The following is a 23331-nucleotide window of genomic DNA, read 5'->3' as shown; positions in this document are numbered from 1 at the left end:
GACTGTGTCAGGGGCAGGAGGAAGACCTGTTGGGGCTGGGGTGATCAAGGTGGCTTCCTGGAGTAGGCAGGCTTTCCGATTCATCTTGGGCTCTTGGAGGGTGGGGAGTGGCGGAAGCCGCTGGGAGGCTCCCGGGGGTAGCTGTTGGTCCCACCTCCGAGCATCCGGGGCCTGCGCCTGCGGGGCCTGCCCTCATGGGCCCTGCGCCTGTGTCCAGGAGGAGGTGGAGCGGGAGATCATCAAGCAGGAGGAGAACGTGGACCCCGACTACTGGGAGAAGCTGCTTCGGCACCACTACGAGCAGCAGCAGGAGGACCTGGCCCGCAATCTGGGCAAGGGCAAGCGCATCCGCAAGCAGGTCAACTACAACGACGCCTCCCAGGAGGACCAGGGTGCGTGGCCCCAGGCGGGCAAGAAGCCCGCGGTCAGAGGGCTGGCCGAGGGGGTGGGGGGTGGGGGTGGGGCTTGGAGAAAGAGGGCTGGGAGCAGGGGTGGGTGCCGGCTGTTTGGGGAGCTTGGTGGCTAGGGGTCCAGTGACTTCACCACTGCTCCTGGTGTGGCCCTGGGGAAGCCTCAGTTTCCACATCTGTGAGAGAGGGATGATGAGGACGGTGTCATGCCTTAGGATACGGTGCAGGGCTGTTGGGGTTCAGTGAGCTCCCAGGAAGTACACCGTGCTCGTTTCGTTGTCCCTCGCCCCTGGGCTGGGTTTTGGGGGCTTGGCATGGCCCTGGGCATGGGGGAGCTCACTCTGTGCCTCTGCACGTGGCCCCTCACAGAGTGGCAGGACGAGCTCTCGGATAACCAGTCCGAATATTCCATCGGCTCCGAGGACGAGGACGAGGACTTTGAGGAAAGGCCAGAAGGGCAGAGTGAGTCTCAGGACTGGTGACCCTGGACCGGGGCCCAGACACTTGTCAGGCAGCTGCTGGTCAGCCTGGGGTCCCCTGGGGACACCAGGACAGTCGTCCATCTTTTGGAGGATGTCCTGAGGGGTTCTGCTGTCCTGGGGTGAGTTGCCGGAAGGGATGCGGGGGGTCGGGACACCCCGGGCTCCGGTGAGGTGTCGTGGTGGGTCTGCTTCCCAGGTGGACGGCGACAATCCAGGAGGCAGCTGAAAAGCGACAGGGACAAGCCCCTGCCACCTCTTCTCGCCCGTGTGGGTGGCAATATCGAGGTGGGGCCCGCCTGCACCCCACTTTCCCAGCTCCCCTTCCCACCTCCTCAGAACAAAGAGCTCATCCCTGCTGCACCTCTGGGGGTGTGGAGTAGGGATAGAGGCGGGGGGGGGGGGGCGCGAGGGGCCTGCCCAGCGTCACAGTCAAGTAGAGGTGGGGCCAGGACGGACCCCTGGGTCTCCGGGTCCTGCCTCCTCTGTGTTTCTCCCAGCTTCTCCCCTCCGTCCGCCTCTCTGCCCATCCTGAGTTCTCTGCTCCTCCGCCCCACTCCCCGCCTGCCCAGGTGCTGGGCTTCAACGCCCGGCAGCGGAAGGCCTTTCTGAACGCCATCATGCGCTGGGGCATGCCCCCCCAGGACGCCTTCAACTCCCACTGGCTGGTGCGGGACCTTCGAGGGAAGAGCGAGAAGGAGTTTAGGTAAAGGGGCTGAGGTGGTGGCCCGGGGCGTGGCTGCCCACCCCAGAGCGGGCAGGCTCCACTGAGGGCACCTGCCCACCGGGCTGTGTTTGTGTTCCCGCCCTGGCTTACTGTCTGGAGGATTCCTGTTGTCTGGCCTTTGGGTGGGCAGGGCTCAGGTGCAGAAAACCCTGAGCAGCCGCCTGTGCTAGACCAGATCCAGGGCAAGGGCTGTCATGGGGGGGCTCCCTTCTGGGCCCCCCGCCCCCAGTCCTTCCCTAGGGGCCTGACCCAGCAGGCCTGACTGGGAGGCAGTTGATGGATGATGGCTCCAGCCAGGGGGTTGCCTGGGGGTCCTGCCAGCCCTCTCAGAGGGTCCTTGCTGGCCCCTCACTCCCTGAGCCCCAGTCCCCCCCACCCCAGAGCCTATGTGTCCCTCTTCATGCGGCACCTGTGTGAGCCGGGGGCGGACGGTGCAGAGACCTTCGCGGACGGCGTGCCCCGTGAGGGCCTCTCAAGGCAGCACGTGCTTACCCGCATCGGGGTCATGTCACTAGTTAGGAAGAAGGTGGGTGAGTAAGCCTTGCCTGGGCCTTTCCTGGCGGCCCCCCCGTGGCCCTTGTGTGCCCTCTGGGGGTCAGCGGGCAGAGGGCAGGTGCCTGGCTCCGGGCACTGAGTCAGGCTAGAGGGACCCCTCTGAATGCCTCTCTGGGCGGGGGGTGGGGAGGCTGGAGGTGGGGACGGTAGGTCAAGGGGCAGAGCACACACTGGGGTGGGGGTGGGGCCTGGCGTAGAGGCTTGTGGTCAGAAGTGCATTCGGCTTGGCCGGCCTCGGTGGGGAGGTGGCATTCATCCCAAGCCCGGGACACCCCCTGTCCCTCCAGCCGCCCTGAGGCCCTTAGCTCTGGGCTGAGACCACTTCCCTCTCTCCTTCCGTGTCTCCTGCCTCAGGTTCAGGAGTTTGAACACGTTAACGGGAAGTACAGCACCCCGGACTTGATCCCCGAGGGGCCCGAGGGCAAGAAGCCAAGCGAAGTCATCTCCTCGGACCCCAACACGCCAGTGCCCGCCAGCCCTGCCCACCTCCTGCCGGCCCCACTGGGCCTGCCAGGTCTGGGCTCCGATGTGCGGGGGAGGGCACCTGGGTCACGGGAGGTGGCAAGGCCCCGGGAGACGCCGGGTCCTCTGCACAACCCAGGACGGACAGCCTCCCTTCCCTTGCTGCGAGCTTCTGCCTGCAGAAATGTCGCTGTCCTGAGAGGTTATCTTTTTAATGGCTATTTACTCACCACAACGTTCAGTCCTTGCAAATCTTACTATTCGGTAGTTTCTCGTGTGTTCACAGGGGTGAGTTCCCTCTAATTCTAGAGCATTTTCATCCCCCCGTGAGAATCACCTACTCGTTACCAGTCATTCCTTACTCTTTCTCCCCCGAGCCCCTGGCAACCACTGATCTACTCTGTGCATTTACCTGTTCTGGATGTTCCATGTACGTGAAGCCACATAACACCTGGCCTTTTGTGTCCGGCTTCATTCTCTAGCATGTTTTTAATTTTTTTAATTTTTTAATGTTTATTTAATATTTGAGAGCGAGAGAGAAAGAGTGCCACGGGGGATGGGCAGAGAGACAGGGAGACACAGAGTCCAAAGCAGGCTCCAGGCTCCGAGCTCTCAGCACAGAGCCCGACGCGGGGGTCAAACCCACGAACTGCGAGATTGTGACCTGAGCCGAAGTCGGACGCTTCACCGACTGAGCCCCCCAGGCGCCCCCATCTAGCGTGTTTCTGAGGTTCATCCACGTTGTAGGGCGTGTCCCGCTTCCTTCCTGTTTTTGGCCGAGTGATACCCCATTGTGTGGGATGTGCCGTGTTTCTGTTTGCTCGGCCGTCAGCTGGTGGATTTGGGGCCATCGTGAATAAGGTGGGGGGGTGCCATGAGTCACGTGGCTGTGAGCGTGGCTAGGAGTGGCACTGCTGGATCACGTGGCCTGACATTCTGAGGAACTGCTGGACTTTTTCAGAGTGGCCACGCCATTTGACGTTCTCAACCAGCAACGTGTGATGCTTCCCGGCTTCCCCACCCCCTCCCCGAACATTTGTTTTCTGACTTTTTGCTTACGGCTGTCCCAGTGGATACCAAGTGGTGTCTCCCGTGGTTTTGATTTGTGTCTCTCTGACGGCTGAAGACGTTGAGAATCTTTTCACGTGCTTCTGGGCCATTCGCGTGTCTTCGGCAAAATGTCTTTTCAGATCTTTTGTTCCTCGTTAATTGTCTGTGTTTGAGTGTCTTTTGGTGACCCGTGTGTTTATTTGGGCAAAGTGTCGTCTTCCCTCCGTTGGACCTCGAAGGCCCCGTTCTGACCTACCTATGCCCGGGTGAGGCGTGAATCCCTGAGAGGCTCAGTGCCTCCAAGGACATCTATCCTGCTCCTGCGCAAAAGTGTGCCCTCTGGAGGTGGACACACCTGGTCCTATGTGAGCCCCGTTTTCTCCCTTGTGATGTGGGACCGGACAGTGGACACCTCCCAGGGCTGCTCTGAGCACTGGGCAGGGTGTCAGGAATTGGCTCAGTAAGGGGAGGCACACAGCCTGTCAGCCAGCCTGAAGGCGGGAAGCACATCCAGCTGTCCCGGCTTCTAGGCCGGCCTCCGCCAACCTCCCCTCCCTGCCATGGGCAGCCCTGTGCCATCAGCCTGTGGCTTGGGCCTCACTGGGCCCAAGGTCCTCCAAGGATCCCCATGTCTGCAGGCCTGGCTTGAGGTCTCTGGCTCACCTGGTTCACCTGTCCTTCTTCTGGAGGGGCCAGGCCCAGAGGAGCCTCCTGAAGGCCAGCCTAGCTCTCCCCTGTGGCGCCCCATTTCCTGCCTTTCACCCCTTGCCTGCCCAAGCCCACCATCTCACCTCTTCCCTTTGATCTTTCAGACAAAATGGAAGCCCAGCTGGGCTACATGGATGAGAAGGAGCTGGGGGTGCAGAAGCCAAAGAAGCCCCCAGAAATCCAGGTGTGGAGGATGCTGGTGCCTGGGCCCCTGGTGGGTACGGGGTGGGGGTTGGGTCTAGGGACCTTTTCAGCCCTTGCTTGGACAGCTGAAACCCAGACCTGGCTCCACGCTCGGGCTTCTGGGTCCGGGGGGAGCAGTTTGGGAGCACGGACGGGAACCAGGAGGGAGTGGATTCCCAGCCGAGTGCCTGTCCTCTGTCCTCCATGCTGTTGAGGCCTCAGGCCCTGAAGCATCCCTGGCCTGTCCTCCCCAGGCCCTGCCAACTGCCCTGGACAGAGTGGAGGGCGAGGACAAGCATGAGAACTCAGATGGCCAGGAGCGACTGGAGGACGCAGAGAAGGCCCCGCTGTCCCCAGAGCAGCCGCCAAAAGGTGAGGCTTCCCACGGTCCCCCACCTCTGCCAATGCAGTCTCTGGCTCCCGCCAAGCTTTGTTCCGCGTTGGCTCTCCCTGGCCGAGCGGCAGACTCTGTCCTACCACGACAGGATCCGCAGGAGGAGAGAGCCAGGGGCTCGGGTCTCTATAGTGGACTTAGCTTTCCCTACCAAGCAGAGTTTGGGGGTTACTGGGCTGTCTTTTTATTAGTGATTTCTAACTCCCTTGTATTGTGGTTGGGGCACGTGGGTCCGTGTGGTATTGTTTCTACATTATGTTCATGAAACCTGCTTTTTGGCTTAATACGGTCAGATTTGGAAGTGGTCACGTGTGCCTGGAAAGAATGCATATTCTCTTCATTACTGGGTGTGAGGTTCTGAACATACGTGTTAGGTCATCATGTTGTTCAAATTTCTTTTTTTTTTTTTTTAAGTTTATTTACTTGAGAGAGAGTGGGAGTGAGTGGGGGAGGAGCAGAGAGAGAGAGAGAGAGAGAGAGAGAGGGAGAGAGAGAATTGTAAGCAGGCTCTGTGCTGCCAGCCCGGAGCCGGACGTGGGGCTCGAGCTGTAAAATCATGACCTGAGCCGAGATCAAGAGTTGGATGCTCATCTGACTGAGCCCCCCAGGTGCCCCCTCAAACTCCTTACATCCTTACTCAGTTTTGGTTTGCTTTAATCCGTCACGTCTGAGAGACTTGTGTTAAAATCTCACTACGATTGTGGGTCAGTCCCTTTTGCCTTGTAAGGCCAGAGTTTGCCTCGTATCATTTGAGACTGGGTTGACAGATGCATATCGGTTTAGGGTTTTTATATCTTTCTGGTGAAGTGTGCCTCTTATATGATCCTTTTATCTCTCCTGATACTTTTTGCCTTAAGGTTTATTTAAGCTGATTTGGATGGATCGTACTTTTGTTCAGAATGTATTTGGTGTATATGGTTTTCTATACTTTCACTTCAAAAAATACACGTATAGGGGCGCCTGGGTGGCGCAGTCGGTTAAGCGTCCGACTTCAGCCAGGTCACGATCTCGCGGTCCGTGAGTTCGAGCCCCGCGTCAGGCTCTGGGCTGATGGCTCGGAGCCTGGAGCCTGTTTCCGATTCTGTGTCTCCCTCTCTCTCTGCCCCTCCCCCGTCCATGCTCTGTCTCTCTCTGTCCCAAAAATAAATAAACATTGAAAAAAAAATTTTTTAAAAATACACGTATACATGCACACTCTTCGCATGATGTAATCACATGGGTACAGTTTACCCATTTACAGTGTACAAGTCAGTGATTTTTGGCATATTCGTAGAGTTTTGCAACCATCAGCGCCATTAATTTTTAGAATATTTTCATCACTCCAAAAAGAAACCCCGTGTCCATCAGCATTTACTACCCATTTCCTTCTCTCCTTAACCCCCGGCAATCACTAAATGTACTTTCTGTCTCTGTGGATTTGTCTGTTCTGGACACTTCAGGTAAATGGAATCATAAAACGGATGCCCTTTTGTGTCTGGCTTCTCTCACTCAGCATAATGTTTTTGAGGTTCATTTATCTTGTGGCGTGGATCAGCACGTCACTCCTTTTTATGGCTGGATAACATCCTGTTGTAGAAATACGCTGCCTTGGATTGTCATCAGTTGATGGGCGCTTGGGCTGTTCTCAATCTTTGGCTGCTGTGAACATTTCTGTAGCTTTTTGTGTGGACGTAGGTTTCCATTCTCTTGGGTATATACCTAGGGGTGAGATTGCTGGATTGTATGGTAACTCCGTGTTTACTATTTTGAGGAAATGCCAGATTGTTTTCTCCAGTGGCTGCACCGTTTTGCATTCCCATCAGCAATGTCTGAGGGTTCCAGTTTCTCCGTGTCTTTGACCACGCTTGTGTTTTTTTTTTTAATGTGTATTAAAAAAAAATTTTTTTTTAACGTTTATTTATTTTTGAGACAGAGAGAGACAGAGCATGAACGGGGGAGGGTCAGAGAGAGGGAGACACAGCATCTGAAACAGGCTCCAGGCTCTGAGCTGTCAGCACAGAGCCCGGCGCGGGGCTCGAACCCACGGACCGTGAGATTGTGACCTGAGCCGAAGTCGGCCGCTTAACCGACTGAGCCACCCAGGCGCCCCTTAATGTGTATTTTTTAAGATTTTATTTTGAAGTAATCTCTACACCCAACGTGGGGCTCAAACTCACAATCCTGAGATCAAGAGTCGCAATACTCCACCATCCAAGCCAGCCAGGAGCCCTGCTTGTCTTTTGATTATGGTCATCCTAGAGGGTGAGAAGTGGTATCTCAAGTGGTCTTGATTTGTATTTCTCTTATGCATAAAGATGTTGAGTTTCTCTTCATGTGCTGATTGGCCATTTGTATATCTTGGAGAAATGTCTGCTCAGATCTTCAATTGGATTGTTTTTTTATTACTGAGTTCTAGGAGTTCCTTATACATACATATATCGTATCATATATGTGATTGGCAAACATCTTCTTCCATTCTTGTACTTTAAAAAGTTTGTTTCCTTTACGTGTAATTGGAGTAACTACGTCTTATAAATAATGTACAGAGGGATTTGTTATTTTAAGTCCAATTACGGAATCTCTGTCTTTTAGCTGGCAAGTCTGATGTCTTTTCATTTAGTGTAATAGCTAGATATTTGCAGGGATTTCTACTCTCTTACTTTGTGCTTTATATTACCCTTGCCTTTTTTTTTTTTTTTTCTCCTTTCCTATTGTCTCTTGGATGGATTAAATTTTCTTTTTATTGCCTCCCTCAGCTCCTTCGGAAAGTGTATAGTCAATCCTATTTGATACTCTTAAGCTGTTAACATGTATCCCTCCTGAATAAGAGGAGGATGGGGGACAGTTCCACTCCCTTACCATCTTCAACGTGTTGCTGCTCAGCGTTTTAGTTTCAACGTGTTTTAATTTCCCAAATTTGTTATGGTGCTTCTTTCTAAATCTTTTTTTTTTTTTTAAAGCTTATTTTATTTTGAGAGACAGAGAAAGAGAAGGGCAGAGAGAGAGAGAGAGGGAGAGAGAAAGAATCCCAAACAAGCTCCATACTGTCAGCTCAGAGCCCAACGCAGGTTTCGAACCCACAAACCTTGAGATCATGACCTGAGCCGAAATCAAGAGTCGGACACTTAACCGATTGAGCCACCCAGGCGCCCCTTGTTTCTAAATGTTTAATCTTTATTTAGACCTGACCATTCTTAGCAGTTTTATGTTTGTTTCCTCGTTCATCATTGCTTCGTTCAATGTCTTTCTTCCTAAAGTACCCCCTTTAATGGTGCCTTCAGCAGATTTCTGTGCACGGAAAATTCTCTCATTGCGTGTTGCTTTCTCCTTTACTCTTGAATAATAGTTAACAAAGCACAAGACGGGAGAGGGGTTTTCCCTCAGTGCTTTGAAGATGTTTATTCCCGGTGTGTTTTGGCTTCCACTGTGCTGAGAAGGCTGCTCTCAGGGTAACGGTTGCTCCTTTGTCGGAAACCTGCCTCTTCTGACTTTCCTAACACGGAAAGACCACTTTTAAGATGCTCCGTTTGTGGGGGCGCCTGGATGGCTCAGTTGGTGAAGCATCCATCCAACTCTTGATCTCAGCCCAGGTCCTGATCTCAGGCTTGTGGGTTTAAGCCCCGCATTGGGCTCCATGCTGTGCAGGAAGACTACTTAAAAACAAAAAAGGAAAAGATATTCATGTGCGTTTTCGCTACGATGAAATTTTTATTTACCTTGCTTGTGACCGACTGTGATTCTTAAAGCTGAGTATTCTGTCTTTCATTGATCATGAGCAAGTTCTCAGTCATTCTCTCTTTGAGGATTGCCTTTGTCCCTATTATGTTTATTTTCTCCTGGCATTCCTGCTACTCACGGATTCTTTCATTCATCCAACAAACGTGTATTGAAGGCCTGCTGTGTGTTGGGTGCCGTCCTGAGTACTGGGGACACAAGCAAGAAACCGGAATAGCCAAAACCTTCACGTGGAATTGCATTCGAGTGGGGGAGGCAGGCCGTCAGCAGGAAACAGAAATACGTCTTGTTCAACAGCAGATCCCAAGCGCGATGAGGAAAAGGAAGCAGATACAAGGTTAACCAGAAACAGGGGCTGGTGTATCTTTCACTTCTTTGTCTCTCTGCAAGCCGTTTTCATTTTTTTTTTAAGTTTATTTATTTTTGAGAGAGAGAGAGAGAGAGAGAGAGCGAGCCGGGGAGGGGCAGAGAGAGAGGGAGAGAGAGGATCCAAAGCAGGCTCTGCACTGACAGCAGAGAGCCCAACATGGGACTCGAACTCAAGAACCAGGAGACCATGACCTGAGCCAAAGTCAGACACTTAACTGACTGAGCCACCCAGGCGCCCCTCTCTGCAAGGCTTTTTGAGTCATCTTTAGATCTAGCTTCCGCCTCTTTCTTTTTTTTTTTTAATTTTTTTTTCAACGTTTATTTATTTTTGGGACAGAGAGAGACAGAGCATGAACGGGGGAGGGGCAGAGAGAGAGGGAGACACAGAATCGAAAACAGACTCCAGGCTCCAAGAGAGCCGTCAGCCCAGAGCCCGACGCGGGGCTCAAACTCACGGACCGCGAGATCGTGACCTGGCTGAAGTCGGACGCCTAACCGACTGCGCCACCCAGGCGCCCCTCCGCCTCTTTCTTTATACTGTTTCCTTTATACTGTTTTGTTTCTTTATACCACCCATTTGTACTATTCTCTGTGGCTATGAAACAGATGATTACAACCTCAGTTCTTTTTTTTTTTTTTTTAACACTTATTTTTTAGAGACAGAGACAGAGCATGAGCAGGGGAGGGGCAGAGCGAGAGAGGGAGACACAGAATCCGAAGCAGGCTCCAGGCTCCAAGCCGTCAGCAGAGAGCCCGATATGGGGCTCGAACCCACAAACCGTGAGATCATGACCTGAGCTGAAGTCGGACGCTCAACTGACTGAGCCACCCAGGCGCCCCTACAACCTCAGTTCTTAAGGCAACACCCATTTTACGAGCCCACGGTTCTGGGGGTCAGAAGTCTGGGTTGGTGTGGCTGGATTCCCTGCCGAGAGTCTTGAAAGACTGACATCAAGGTGTTGGCTGGGCCAAGTTCCCGAGTTCCCGACTGGCAGCTTAGGGGAAAAATCTGCTTCCAAGCCCATTCTCGTTGTTGGCTTTCGTCAGCTCCTTGGGGGTGGGGGACCGAGGCCCCGTTTCCGTGCTGGCTGTCAGATGGCCGTTCTCTGCACCTAGAGGCCGCCCACATTCCTTTCCACGGGGCCCGCTTCATCTTCAAGCTCCAAAATAGCACTTGTGTGCTGAGTCCCCCTCCTGCTTCAAATCTATGATGTCCTTTTCTGTGGCTGGTTGGAGAAAGCCTGCTTTTTATTTTTTTAAAGTTTTCTTTTTTTTTTTTTTCAACGTTTATTTATTTTTGGGACAGAGAGAGACAGAGCATGAACGGGGGAGGGGCAGAGAGAGAGGGAGACACAGAATGGGAAGCAGGCTCCAGGCTCTGAGCCATCAGCCCAGAGCCCGACGTGGGGCTCGAACTCACGGACCGCGAGATCGTGACCCGGCTGAAGTCGGACGCTTAACCGACTGCGCCACCCAGGCGCCCCATGGGACCAGTCTTTAGGGCACGGTCTGTGCTGGGCCACACAGCTCGGGTTCCACGGTCGGCACGGACTTCGTGTCGGGTTTGGGTCTCTTCCCGGAGACTTTCTGCCTCTAGAGTCCACGCTGGAGCCAGGCTTCCTCCGCTCGGCCGTGGGGCGCCGGACGGAACTTCCTCTCTTTTGCTGAGTGTGTGGCAGTTGGAGGGTGTCGTGAGAGGGTGTTGGGTTCCGGTTCCTGGGTCTTCGCGGCTTTTGGCGCCTCATCCTCCGGGTCTGGGTGTGGAGACGTAACCCAAACCCCCCGGGCCTCCTCCCGGCACTTGCTCATCCCACGCCTTGTGCTTCTCAAGTTCGAGTTTCTCTTCGTTTATGGCGCCAACGGTTTCCTTTGCTTCTTGTGAGCTCACTATCGTGTTTTTCCAAGGTGATAGATTTTGCCTGACATTTCCGGGTGTTTATAAGAGGGTTTTGTGTTACTGAAGGCCTGCTGTGTCGCCAGAAATTGGAGTCCTCTGGTTATCATTGCAGTCGGGAAGATTTTTTTTTTTTTTAATTTTTTTTTCAACGTTTATTTATTTTTGGGACAGAGAGAGACAGAGCATGAACGGGGGAGGGGCAGAGAGAGAGGGAGACACAGAATCGGAAACAGGCTCCAGGCTCCGAGCCATCAGCCCAGAGCCCGACGCGGGGCTCGAACTTCCGGACCGCGAGATCATGACCCGGCTGAAGTCGGACGCTTAACCGACTGCGCCACCCACGCGCCCCAAGTCGGGAAGATTTTTGAGGCTGCACCTTGAGGAGTTTGGGGCTGGGGTGCTGCTGGGGGTGGGGGGTGAGAGGGAAGGGGCAAGCTGATGGGTGCGGGGGGTCCGCGCCCCCATGCCCCCCTTCCCAGAGGACCGCTCCTCAGTGGCACCTGTTGGACCCTTGGTAAAGTGGTGGATGGGGTTGTGTGTATGGCTGAAATGGAGGTGGAAAGCCACCAGCCCAGAGTGCCCTCGACCCCTCCCCACTCGACAAACACCCCTTGTCTTGCAGAAGAAGTGCTTCCTGAGAAGGAGAAAATTCTGGACAAGCTGGAGCTAAGCTTGATTCACAGCAGAGGTGATGGCAACGATTTCAGGCCAGGTCTGGGCCTCTTGTGTGCTCTGTCTTGTGTCCCTTGGTCTCTGGAGGGCACCACCTGGACCCCGTTGGGCCTCCTGCAGCTGCCTGGGCGCCGCCTCCAGGCCCGACTGGTGCTGGTGGGCGGGAGCCTGGGCTCACCAGCTTTGGAGGGGGGAAGATCCCACCCCCTCTCCGAATCTTTCCTGTGGCCCCAGCCACCACCGGGAGAAAGGAGAGTGGTCACGGGGCTTGGCCTGGAGCATTTGGGGCTCAGTTGGAGGCTTTGTGTACCTGTAGGTGCTGGAATATTCTGGAACACCCATCCTCAGATTAATGTGCACTTTTTTAAAAAAAAGTTTATTTTGAGAGAGAGAGAGAGCGTGCACATGAGTTGCGGAGGGGCAGAGAGAGAGAGGGAGACAGAGAATCCCAAGCAGGCTCCAGACTGCCAGCATACAGCCCAACGCTGGGCTCAATCTCATGAACTGTGAGCCGAAATCAAGAGTTGGACACTCATCCGACTGAGCCACCCAGGCGCCCCTTAATGTGCACTTTTCCCGCTGCTCTGCCCCGTGTTTTCAGGTGGTCCTGCCTTGGTGGGGGAGGAGCATCTGGGCTGGAGAGCTGCTGGTCTGTTTAAAATCCCTCTTGGCAGTGAGCTCCTTGAGGATGAGGAGATACGCTTCCCACTTGCCTTTGGGTCCCCAGTGCTTGGCAGAGAGAGGCCCCTGGCCAGTACCTTTAGGATGGGTGGTGAATGCGCGTCTATCCTCCCATAGATGACACCAAAGTGGAGGAGAAGGAGCCCATTGAAACACAGCAAAATGGTGACAAAGAGGAAGATGAGGAGGGGAAGAAGGAGGACAAGAATGGGAAGTTCAAATTCATGTTCAACATTGCAGATGGGGGCTTCACAGGTATCGGGGTGAGGTGGTGCCCAGAGGGCTAGGGTGGTTGTGTCATTCCTAACCATGTGGGCCCTGGGAGTCTGGGCAGATGGTTATTTTATACTAAAGTGTGAATGGTTGATATAAGTGCATTTTATAACCTTTCCTAATAACCCTGGAACACTGAACTTCTAGGGGTGGGAGCATGGTGGGTGGTGAGGAAGAGACTCTCCTGTGCCTACCTCTGTGAAGGACTTGGGGGGGCACCTCATTCTGCTCCCTTGGCTGGCTTCCCAGAGCTGCACACGTTGTGGCAGAATGAGGAACGTGCTGCCGTGTCCTCGGGGAAAATCTACGACATCTGGCACCGGCGTCATGACTACTGGCTGCTGGCGGGCATCGTGACGTATCCTTGGCCAAGCCAGGCCGGGCAGGAATGTGGCCTGTTCCTCTCTGGGCCTCAGGGAGGGGCATGGGGTGTGTAGGAGTCAGGAGCCAGCGCTTTGGATCAGGTGCCAAAGACCCTTTCCTGGTGGTGGCAGTGACGATGACATGATGATGACCATAGCTGCGGCTCGTCCCTTTATGCCCAGTGCTCACTCCGTCCTCACAGCAGCCTTTCAAGGGGGCGCCACCATGATTCCCATCATGCCGAGTAGGACACGGTGCTCAGAGAGGCCACACAGCTGGTGAGTCCCAGCCCATCCACCTGACGCCACGGCAAATCCCCGTAAGTCCTGCCTGGTGCATACCTCACCCCCTCCCAGGAATGATGCCTGAGGGGCGCAGCACCATTTACAGTGGGCTGGTATTCGTTCGTTCCGGCTCGGTTGATCATCTCCTGTGTGCCAGGCTTGGAAGGTACATCCGTGGACAACATTCCCAAATCCCTGTCGACCTGGGGCTCACCTCCTACCGGGGACAGATGGCAAACACCCTAAGTGGGCAAAGTGTGGCATTCAGCACATGATGAAGCAGGGAAGGAGCAAAGAGAGCTTTGGGGAAGGGGGGGGTGCGTTTTCTAATGGGACGGTCAGAGGTGACATCTGAGCACAGACCTCCCAGAGGCAAGGAGAGGGTCACACAGCTGCCCTTCCGCAAAGCTGAGACAGCCTGGAATGGGCTGGTTACTATGAGGGGGGAGTGTTCTGGAATGGGGCTCAGCAAACCTTGCTGGTAAGGGGCCAGAGAGTGAATATTTCAGGTCCTACGCTCCGTGATTATAGCAAAAGCGGCCACGGACTTTAATACGAACCCAGCGAGTGTGACTGTGTTCCAATAAAACTTCGTTTAAAAAAATAGGGTGGGGAGCTCGGGGGGCTCAGTCAGTTAAGCATCTGACTTCGGCTCAGGTCACGATCTCACAGTTCGTGAGTTCGAGCCCCGCGCCGGGCTCTGTGCTGACAGCTTAGACTCCGGAGCCTGCTTCGGATTCTGTGTCTCCTCCTCTCTCTGCCCCTTCCCCCGCTCATGCTCTGTCTCTCTCAGTAATAATAAATAAGTAAACTTAAAAAATTTTTAACAAATAGGCTGTGGGCCATAGTTTACAGATTCCTGTTGTAGAGGTTAAGGTGTTTGGAGCCAGCCTGCGGGGCTTCAGATCCTGACTCTGCCCCTCACTAACTGTGGGACTTTGGGCAAGATAATTTTATTGTGTCTCCTTGTTCCCTCGAAGGCTCTGGCGGGGAGGATCTCTTGCCAGCTTCTGGTGGCGGCCGTCAGTCCTTGACATCTCTCGGCTGACGGCTCTGCCTCCCGTCCCGTGGCCTTCTTCTGTGGGTGCCTGTGTCCCAATTTCCTTTTTTGTTTCGAAAATTTTTTTATTTTTTAAAAATGTTTATTTATTTTTAATGTTTATCTATTTTTGAGGCAGACACAGAGCACGAGTGAGGGAGGTGCAGAGAGGGAGACCCAGAATCCGAAGCAGGCTCCAGGCTGCGAGCTGTCAGCCCAGAGCCTGATGTGGGGCTGGAACCCACAAACCGTGAGATTGTGACCTGAGCCGAAGTCGGACGCTCGACTGACTGAGTCACCCAGGTGTCCCCAATGTTTATTTTTCAGAGAGAGACAGAGAGAGACAGAGCACGAGGAGGGGAGGGGCAGAGAGAGAAGGAGACAGAGGGTCTGAAACAGGCTCCAGGCTCCGAGCTGTCAGCACAGAGCCTGACACGGGGCTCAGACACATGAACCGCCAAATCATGACCTGAGCCAAAGTTGGATTCTTAACCGAGTGAACCACCCAGGCGCCCCCCCAATTTCCTTTTCTTATAAGGATACCAGTCAGGGTTAGTGCCTGCCCTAATCTAGTATGACCCCTCCTTAACTTGATTGCATCTACAAACACCCCATTGCCAAGTGAGGTCACGGCCACAAGTGTAGGGGTGGGGGCTTGAGGGTTCTGCCCTCCAGGTTGTTAGGGTGAGGAGTTAAGCCCGTGCAGCCTCAGTGTTGTCTGGGCCTCTGAGGGCGCCTGTCGCATGATCATCAACCTGCTCATCCTGCAGCCAAGGTTAATGGCGTGTCCCAAGCTCACAGCCAGGATGCTGAACCTGGGCTGGGGGGGGCCCCCCCCCGCCCCCCACCGTGGCCAGGTTTGCCCTTAACAGTGCTGCACCCAGGCACGGCTACGCCCGCTGGCAGGACATCCAGAATGACCCGAGGTACATGATCCTCAACGAGCCCTTCAAGTCTGAGATCCACAAGGGCAACTATCTGGAGATGAAGAACAAGTTCCTGGCCCGCAGGTTCAAGGTCAGTGCCAGCAGGGCCAGAGCCTGCAAGGGAGGGCGGCTGCAGGAGGGCGAGTTACACGAGGGCCTGGGCCAAGGGAGCGGTGCTCCCTCCCCATATACCCGGACGTGGGCCGGGCTGTCCGCCAGGGGAGTCATGCAGTCAGTCAACCAACAGGGCTCTGGGCCCTTGATCTGCGCCTAGCCCCATCGGGTGAGTGTCCCAGCCCCAGGCGATGGGTGCAGAGAACCCGGCTTGGTGACAGTTCCAAGGGGGTGCTGAGATCAGACAAAGGTGGACAGACAGGTGGAAGCGTGTCCTCCCTCCTTCCTTTCTGCCAGATCCCAGGCATGCGGGGGTGGGTGCTGGTGGAGGAGGGGCCGGGCCAGCGCTCAGATCTCGCCTTGCCCCATCCCCCAGCTGCTGGAGCAGGCCCTGGTCATCGAGGAGCAGCTCCGGAGGGCCGCGTACCTTAACATGACCCAGGACCCCAACCACCCAGCCATGGCCCTCAACGCCCGCCTGGCCGAGGTGGAGTGCCTTGCTGAGAGCCACCAGCACCTGTCCAAGGAGTCCCTTGCCGGGAACAAGCCAGCCAATGCTGTCCTGCACAAGGGTGAGTGAGCCCCCTTCCCAGAGGCCGGCCTGCCAGCCTTCCTCCTGCCGGTGCAGATCCTTCGCCATCGACGAGGGCACCGATGGATGAGACAGGGGCCTGGGGACCAAACGTCAGTCCAGAGGGCGTCCCAGCCGGGATGGGACAATCCATCATCCGGTCCAGGGAAATTTAAGCCCTCTGTGCTCTGGACTTTTCCTCAGGGTGGGCTCCGTGCAGGCCCTGGTCTGGGCATTGCCCTGGTCTGCGCATTAAAGAGATAAGCACGTTATCTCTTCAATGCTCACGATACCGGGAAGCGGTAAGGTGTATTACCCCATTTGAAAGTCAGAGACACTGACGGGCGGTGGAGTCAGTGCCCCAGATCTCCTGGGATTCAGACCTTTGACTCCTGTGCTCCGGAACTTCAGGAAGCTCCCGGGCCAGTTAGAGGGCGGGGGCAGCCAAGGCCAAGCTTAAACCAGAGCCCCCGGACTTGCCGGCCCCTGCTCTGTCTGGGAGACGTCTCCTGAGTGGTGGGCTGGGGGGGGGCCTCCCTGGGAGCCGGGACTCTAGCTGAGGGCCTGGGGGAAGCCCAGTGTTGGGTCAGAGTGTCTGGCTCGGCCCTCGGGCCCCTGGGGACGCCTGCTCTTGGCCCAGGTGGCGTCTCTCTGCTCCGTGGGCCTGGAGGGCCGGTGAGGAGCGCCCGCCCGCCGTGCCCCCGGCCTGGGGGGTGCTGGCCCCCGGCAGCTTTTCCACCTGCCCCTCCTCTGCAGTCCTGAACCAGCTGGAGGAGCTGCTGAGTGATATGAAGGCGGACGTGACGCGCCTGCCCTCCATGCTGTCGCGCATCCCCCCCGTGGCTGCCCGTCTCCAGATGTCAGAGCGCAGCATCCTGAGCCGCCTGACCAACCGAGCTGGTGACCCCACCACTCAGCAGGTCAGGTTTGGCCCACATGCCCCGGGCCTGGTCCCCGTCACGCGAGTCCTGGGTGCCCCGGGGCTGGGGCTTGGGGTGGGGTGTTGGGACTACGACCTTTAAACCCGAGTCCTTGCCTCCAGGGCGCTTTCGGCAACTCCCAGATGTACAGCAACAACTTTGGGCCCAACTTCCGGGGCCCTGGACCGGGAGGGATTGTCAACTACAACCAGATGCCCCTGGGGCCCTATGTGACCGGTAGGTGCCCGTCGCTTCTGGGCGGCATGTGCAGGGGTGCTCCACGGGGCCAGCCTGCCCGCCGCCACCCCAGGCAAGCAAGCTTCTCTCTCTCTGACAGATATCTAGCTGTCCCCGCGATGTCCCTCTGTTGCAGTGCTCATTTCCAGCTGAGGTAAGCCTGCACCTGGGTCCTCCACTGTCCCTTGTCCCCTCCTCGGACTGGCAGGTCCGGTCCGGCCAGAATGGACCCTGATTCGCTCGGGCGTGCCCCTTGGTGTCCACAAGCATGGCTGTGTGCACACGTCTCCACGGCAGTGACTCAGCCCCAAACCCGGCCTCCACGGCTCCGCCTCCATTGCCCAGCTGGGTGGTGGGCACCCCAGGACATTGGCCCCCTGCCCGGGACGAGGAGGGTGGCTCAGGGACTGAGGGGGTTAAGTGTTAATGGCTATGAGAGGGGAGCTTATTCCTGAGAAATGGCCAGTTCACTCAGGCCTCCTCCCCCCGGGTCCCCCCAAGCCCTGTCTGTCCCCGTGAGAACTGCCACTTTAGGGTTGGGATGCTGGGGGTTTCCAGACCGGCCGCTCTTCCTCAGGCCTCTTTGGCACTGCAGGTGTGGTAGGGAGGTCTTGACTCTGGAGCTCTTTCTTTCTCTTTCTTTCTTTCTTTCTTTTTCAAATTTAAATTTATTTATCTATTTTGAGAGAGAGAGAGAGAAAGTGGAGGGGTAGAGAGAGAGAGAGAGAGAGAGACAGAATCCCAAGCAGGCTCTGCACTGTTAGCACAGAGCCCGGTGCGGGGCTGGAACCCACGACCCCGAGATCATGACCTGAGCTGAAACCAAGAGTCGGACTTGGTTTGACTGAGCCACCCAGGCGCCCCTTGGGAGGCCCTTCTGGTGGTGGCTGTGTGTGGTTGGCTGTGACAGGCGGCGGTAGGTGGCGGCAGGGTGCTGGGTGTCCCAGTCTAGCCCTGGCGCTCAGCCGTGTCACCCGTGATCTGCCTCTTGCAGCCACGCCTGCCGGGCCACCTGCCCGACCGCCACAGGAGAGAAAAGCTACCGCCTTTTTAGGAGCCGTGCCACCTTGGGACAGAAAGGGAAACTGAGTAATGCCATCACATGGGGGACGAGGCCCAGCCTGGCTGGGCCAGAGCCCAGAAGTGCCACCTCATCATAATGCAAGTGTCCCACCCAGCGTCACACCCACCCAACACTGGGACGTGCCCCGTGGCGGCCTTTGCCGGACAACTTCTTAGAAGAGATTTCATTTATTTGTACATCTTTTGCACTTTCCTATTGAAGACTTGAAAAGTTTGTCTTGATAAAAGTTGAGTGACGCGTGGAGGGGGTCTGACCTGCTACACTTAACGTCTCTCTCTGTCAACGGGCTCCAGACTGCAAGGGAAGATTCTAGAAGCCCTGCTGTTGCCCCATGGACTCGGTCTGCCTGGGCAGCCCTCATTGTGCTCCGCCCACCCCATCCCGTCCATACTGCCCGACCACCTGTGTCCTGGCCCCCTGCTCCCTGGGGCTCTCCGGTGCTGGGTGGGTCAGGACTGGGGAGCAGCTGCCCAGCCCGAGGGTGGAGACCTCGGCTGATGCCCAGGGCAGGGGGTTATTCCACCCCCTTCCTCCCAGGGCTGGAGACCACCAGGTATGTGCTATCTGTGTGGGGGAGGGGGCCGGTCAGCAGGCGTCTGGCCCTGGCCCAGAGTGGCTTGCGGGCCCCGGACTCTTATCTGAGCAAGGCAGGCCTAGCATGTGCTCCTGGGAGGGAGGGGAAGAGCCTCCTAGAGCTTTTTTCTCGGCCTATGTGGGAAGGGGCTTGTTCTCTGCCGGGATGTGGTTAGCATCCTAGCGGGGAAGGTCACAGTGGCACTGAGGGTGCTGGGCCTGCCCTGTGCCCTGGGAGGCCCATCACACCCACCTCCAGGTAAACTCTCCCTGTTTGGTGTCATGGCCACAGATGCAAGAAAACAGGGCCACCCCTTGGAGCCTGGGATTCTCCCTGCCGTCCTGTCCCCAGAGAGGCCTCAATGTGGTCACTTGCCGCTGGGGCCTGTATCACAGCCGCCCTTGCTGTGTTATCAGATGGCCTGGGGAAAGAAAGCTCTGCTTGGAGACAGGGGACTGGGCGCGATGACCCTCGAGCATCCCGGGCTTCCTGCCGGGAACACCCCCTGTCTCCTGCGAGGGCCCCAGCAGGCGGGGAGGAGCAGCCAGGCCGGGCCTGTCTGTGTCTGATGCTTCCTCTGCGCTCGCTCGGCCTGGAAGGAGGTTTCCCAGCCGTGGGTGGGTGGCTTCCTGGGGAAGTGCCCTGGGTGTAGAATCCAGGATGGGGCCAGGATTTGGGGGCTTGTCTTGGGGCCTCTTGGGCAGCCAGCCAGCCCTCACAGGGTCCCAGGACCCAGGTGTCCTCTGTAAGTGGCTCTCTGTGCACCCCGGGAGGGCTGGGCCCCAAAGCCTCTCCCATCTTGGTGTCCCCTCGCTTCAGCGTCTCTGAAAGCCCCCAAGGCTGATGCAGCGCAAGCACCGAGGTGGGGGCAGTGGGGAGCATCCGGAAGGTGGCCCGCCGGCTTCCAGGACACGTGCGCAGCAGCACTGGCCTCGCCTTCTGGGGAGGGCAGGGTCATCCCTGTCCGCTGTGGTTCCTCCAGTGCCACGTGCACGTGCTTGTGTCTTGTGGTCAGTGCCTCCTGCAAAGGCTCCTGGCTTGGGCCACGGGCGAGGTGAGCACCCCTCCCCCGCAAGCCCTGTGATGCTCCCCTCCCAGACCTCTGGTCGGCCCTGTGGCTGGCCTCACTGGAACAGTGCTGACCTTCCCTGGCCGCAGTGGATGGGCCCGGAGTGTCCAGCCGGGAGGCACACGGGGGCGGGGCAGGGGTCTGCATCTCTAATGTCTGGCCCCAAAGGCTGGTGGTCCCCGCTGTTGTCAGCCCTTCCTCCCCAGGAAGCCTCCCCCTGTGCCCCCCATCTTTGCCTCCATCCCAGACCTCCCCCTTGCCCCTGTCCCCGGGCCAGAGCCAGGCACCCACAGATGGCCAAATCTGGGAAGGGCTCAGCTCTCCACAACCAGCGCCCCCTAGAGGCCCGGGATCGGGGGCTTTGGACAGTTGGGGAGTGGCTGTCTGGTCAGCTGGTTTGGGACAGGAAAATGGATCTCAGACTGTTTTCTTCTTAGTTTATCAGTTCTCTCCAGCCAAGAGTGGTGGCGAGCGGGTGCGGTGTCCCCTGTCTTTGGCATCTTCCGGCTGGGTTTGGTTTTTGCTGCTGGCAGAATGAGGGTCTTTGTGTACAAGCAGAATCCTAAAGTGCCAGCCCGCATTTTTGTTTCCAGCCACCCTGTTATTTAAACCAGTGCTGAGTAGGCTTTCTGTCAAGCCACCTTTGGGCCATGGGGGCTCCCAGGTGATAAGGGGAGCTTGGGCTGGACTGACCACGTCCGGAAGGGCCCCCCCCCCCCCCCCCCCCCCCCCCACCCCCGCACATGCCTGCCCTGGGAAGTGTGTCCCATGTGAGGAGACCCTCCCTGTAAGCCACCTTTGGGAGTTCCTTTGTTTTCTCCAACTTATGACCAAGGTCCTGCTGATACCCACAAGGGGTGCAGGTGCCTGCCCTCCTGCTCTCTGGGGGATCTTTCCCAGGGTCCTCTGGGGCCTCCCCAGCCCAGATTGTGGCTGGATGAGCCTTGTCCCAGTGACACGGTAGCTCTTGCTCTCGTGTCAGGTCCCGGAGCTCTTGAGGGCTTGGGGGGGGGGGGCGGTTCACGTAGAGGGTTGGCTCAGGGACAGGAGCGCCTCCAAGCTTGGGGCGGGAGTGGGGGACTTGGCCGAGAGGCGGGGGTCAGGTCATGGCCTGGCCATGGCCTCGGGTCCCCCCCCCAACACCTGCGGCTATTCTGTGCCCACTACCGCCTCCGTCGAGGAAGCTGGCTCCTGCCCCATTTTCTCTTTCTGGAAGTTTACAGGTTGTGGTGCATCAGCCCAAAGTCATTGGCGTTGTGTTTTGGGTTTTTTTTAGTTTTCAGATTTTTTTTAAACAAAGTATTTTTTTAGGTGCGATAACCCAGAAAGGGCCCGTTGGGTGTGTGTGTATGTCCTGAACCCCTGACGTGGACAGGGGGGCCCCAGCCCCCCTCGGCTCCTGTGTGCGGAGATGAGGGGGGGTCCTGCTCCCTGTGTGTTGGAGCCATGAGGGTATGAGGGAGCAGTTCCCGCGCAGGCTGGCATCTGGCCCAGCTAAGGGGGCCGGGCCCCTTGCCCTGGGTACACCCCCAGGCCAGCAAAGGAGCCTGGGTGAGTTGGGAGGGTCCCAGCCAGGGGGCTGGAGCTGGAAGCTGAGTCCCCATGAGTGGCGACCCGTCCGGTCCCTGGCAGGACACGGGAGAGGCTGGACAGAGCCTGCAGCCGACACAATCCCCTTTACTTTGTACTCTGTGTGTATGTCTTTGTTTTCTGTGTTTTAATAAATCCTTTGGGAAAGGATAGAATCCATGTTTTCCTAGATTCCCAATGATCTAGGATGGGGGTGGGGGCTGGAGGCGGCAGAGGAATGTGGGGGATGGGGTGTCACCCACCGGAAGCCAAACCACCGCCCCCCTGGGAAGACATGGCCTCATGAGGCTGAGGGGCTTGCTGGGAAAGGGGGGACAAGGAGGTGTGGTGCCTGTCTCTCCCACTTGGACCCCAAACACAGACACAACGTGGCGTCAGGGCAACATGGAGCCCCCAGTGGCACCTCGTGGACCTTCCTGGACCCCGACCTCTCTGCACCCAGAGGGCACAGCAGCCTCCCAGCAGCAGAGAATGTGTTGAGGGTAGTGGGGGGCACCCTTATCCCCAAATCACTTGGGATACGGGGTGCCTCAGAGTCCCCAGTCTCTGCCTCTTCCCCAGGGCCCTTTTTCCCCATCCCTACCCTTTGTCCCAAGGTCAAGATTGGGGGTGGGGGTGGGGGGCGAGTGTGCCGGCCCCTGGAAAGGAGAGGAGCAGAAAGCCGCAGACCCCGACAGGCTGGGGTTTTATTTGCCATTCCATAAATACGGTGGCTGTGTCTCGCTGACTGTCGTCTGGAAGCGCGAGGCATGAGGCAGTCTCTGCCTACGTAGGGAGTGCAGTTAGCTGAGGAGCCACAGTCATTAAAAAAAAAAGGGAGGGAGAGAAGAAAAGACATTATTTACATGACAGAAGACCGAGCAAGCCCCTCTGTCATTCCTCCGGACCTCGGATTTGCACTGGATCTGGGATGAGAAATGGGGGGGGGGGGGGGACTCCGTGTGTCAGCAAGGGAGAAGGATCCCACCCCTGCTCCCAGAGTGGACCTCCTTCCGGTGCTGGGCATTCCCGGAGGGGGTCCCCTGGGGCAAACTGCCTCACGGGTTGGGCCAGAGGCTGGGAGGCTTCCCTCGACCAGGCGGCCAGCGTAAACCCGTGCTGGGTCCCAGGCCACACTCCTCCAGGCCCCAACTCTGCCCAGCTTGTTTCCAGACTCTCTCCCTCCCCGACCGCCGCCCCACCAGACCCCTTCTAAGTCAGGGGCCCTCCCCCAGGAAGCAGAGCCGGGTCCTCCCTGCAAGTGGGTGTGGGAGAAATGACAGCTCAGGATCAGGCTGTGGACAGTGCCCCAGGACGGGGAGGCTGCCTGGGTCCTTGCCATGGGTGTTTCGGCCTTGGCCCAGCTCAACTCTGGGGGCAAACGTGGCCAACAGGGGACTGCCTTCCCAGGTGTGGCTCCCCATGAAGGGGGCAGCAGTGTGAAGGGGGCCCAGCAGCTCTCCCCAGCGAGGGGTGGGCAATCTGGTCCCTCAGTACGGGGGTTGCCTGGCCCAGAGCGCCTGGTCCCTGCCTGTCCTGGGAGCTAGACACCCATCCCGTGTGGTGGTGGGCAGTGGCCACAGGCCAGGGGCCCCTGCCAGGATAGGCTCACCCCCTCCCCACACCCACAGTGTGCAGCTTATAGATTCAGTGATGAGCCCAGGGGCCTGGGCTGGGAGTGGGGGAAGGTTCTAGACTCCAGGGTCAGCATAAAGGTCAGGAAGTTTGTGGCTTTCTCAGGCCTCAGCCCAGCCAGGGCTGGCCAGGAGGCTCTCTGAGGATGGCAGGGCAAAGCAGGACCGGGCATACCGGCTGCAGTGAAGGTGAGACCGTTGGCGGGGGAGGGGGAGGGGGTGTCGAGGTGGGGCCAGCTGCTACCTGCTGGGACCGGAGACACAGAGGCACCCTAGAGTGGGCTCCTGCCTCCAAATAGCCAGCAGAGGCTGGTACCTCAGGACTCCCGGCTGCAGGCCTGTGCCCTTCATGCTCCCAGCCGGGGGGGGGGTG

At 57.2% G+C, this 23331-nt stretch overlaps 1 protein-coding gene across 4 annotated transcripts in view; it reads left to right on the top strand.

The window, feature by feature from the left end:
* The window catches only part of CHD5 (chromodomain helicase DNA binding protein 5), a 59879-nt gene extending 38382 nt beyond the window's left edge, over positions 1-21497 (top strand). For 3 of the 4 annotated variants that reach the window (XM_040459525.1, XM_040459540.1, XM_040459517.1), the window contains 17 exons: positions 218-392; positions 780-872; positions 1089-1177; positions 1462-1595; positions 1998-2142; positions 2526-2685; positions 4496-4575; positions 4829-4946; positions 11571-11660; positions 12419-12556; positions 12824-12932; positions 15145-15277; positions 15677-15872; positions 16628-16791; positions 16914-17028; positions 17129-17182; positions 18023-18092. In XM_040459525.1, the coding sequence (XP_040315459.1) occupies positions 218-392; positions 780-872; positions 1089-1177; positions 1462-1595; positions 1998-2142; positions 2526-2685; positions 4496-4575; positions 4829-4946; positions 11571-11660; positions 12419-12556; positions 12824-12932; positions 15145-15277; positions 15677-15872; positions 16628-16791; positions 16914-17028; positions 17129-17136 (1947 nt within the window). In that variant the 3' untranslated portion in view covers positions 17137-17182; positions 18023-18092. Of the gene's footprint in view, positions 1-217; positions 393-779; positions 873-1088; positions 1178-1461; positions 1596-1997; positions 2143-2525; positions 2686-4495; positions 4576-4828; positions 4947-11570; positions 11661-12418; positions 12557-12823; positions 12933-15144; positions 15278-15676; positions 15873-16627; positions 16792-16913; positions 17029-17128; positions 17183-18022 lie in introns of all 4 variants that reach the window. The other variant, XM_040459535.1, reaches the window with a different exon arrangement.
* Positions 21498-23331: the final 1834 nt, after the last annotated feature.

The sequence above is a fragment of the Herpailurus yagouaroundi genome, unplaced genomic scaffold (genome assembly GCF_014898765.1).
Source record: "Herpailurus yagouaroundi ecotype Mexico unplaced genomic scaffold, PumYag 77, whole genome shotgun sequence".
NCBI lineage: Eukaryota > Metazoa > Chordata > Mammalia > Carnivora > Felidae > Herpailurus > Herpailurus yagouaroundi.
This window is presented reverse-complemented; position numbering and strand designations above follow the sequence as displayed.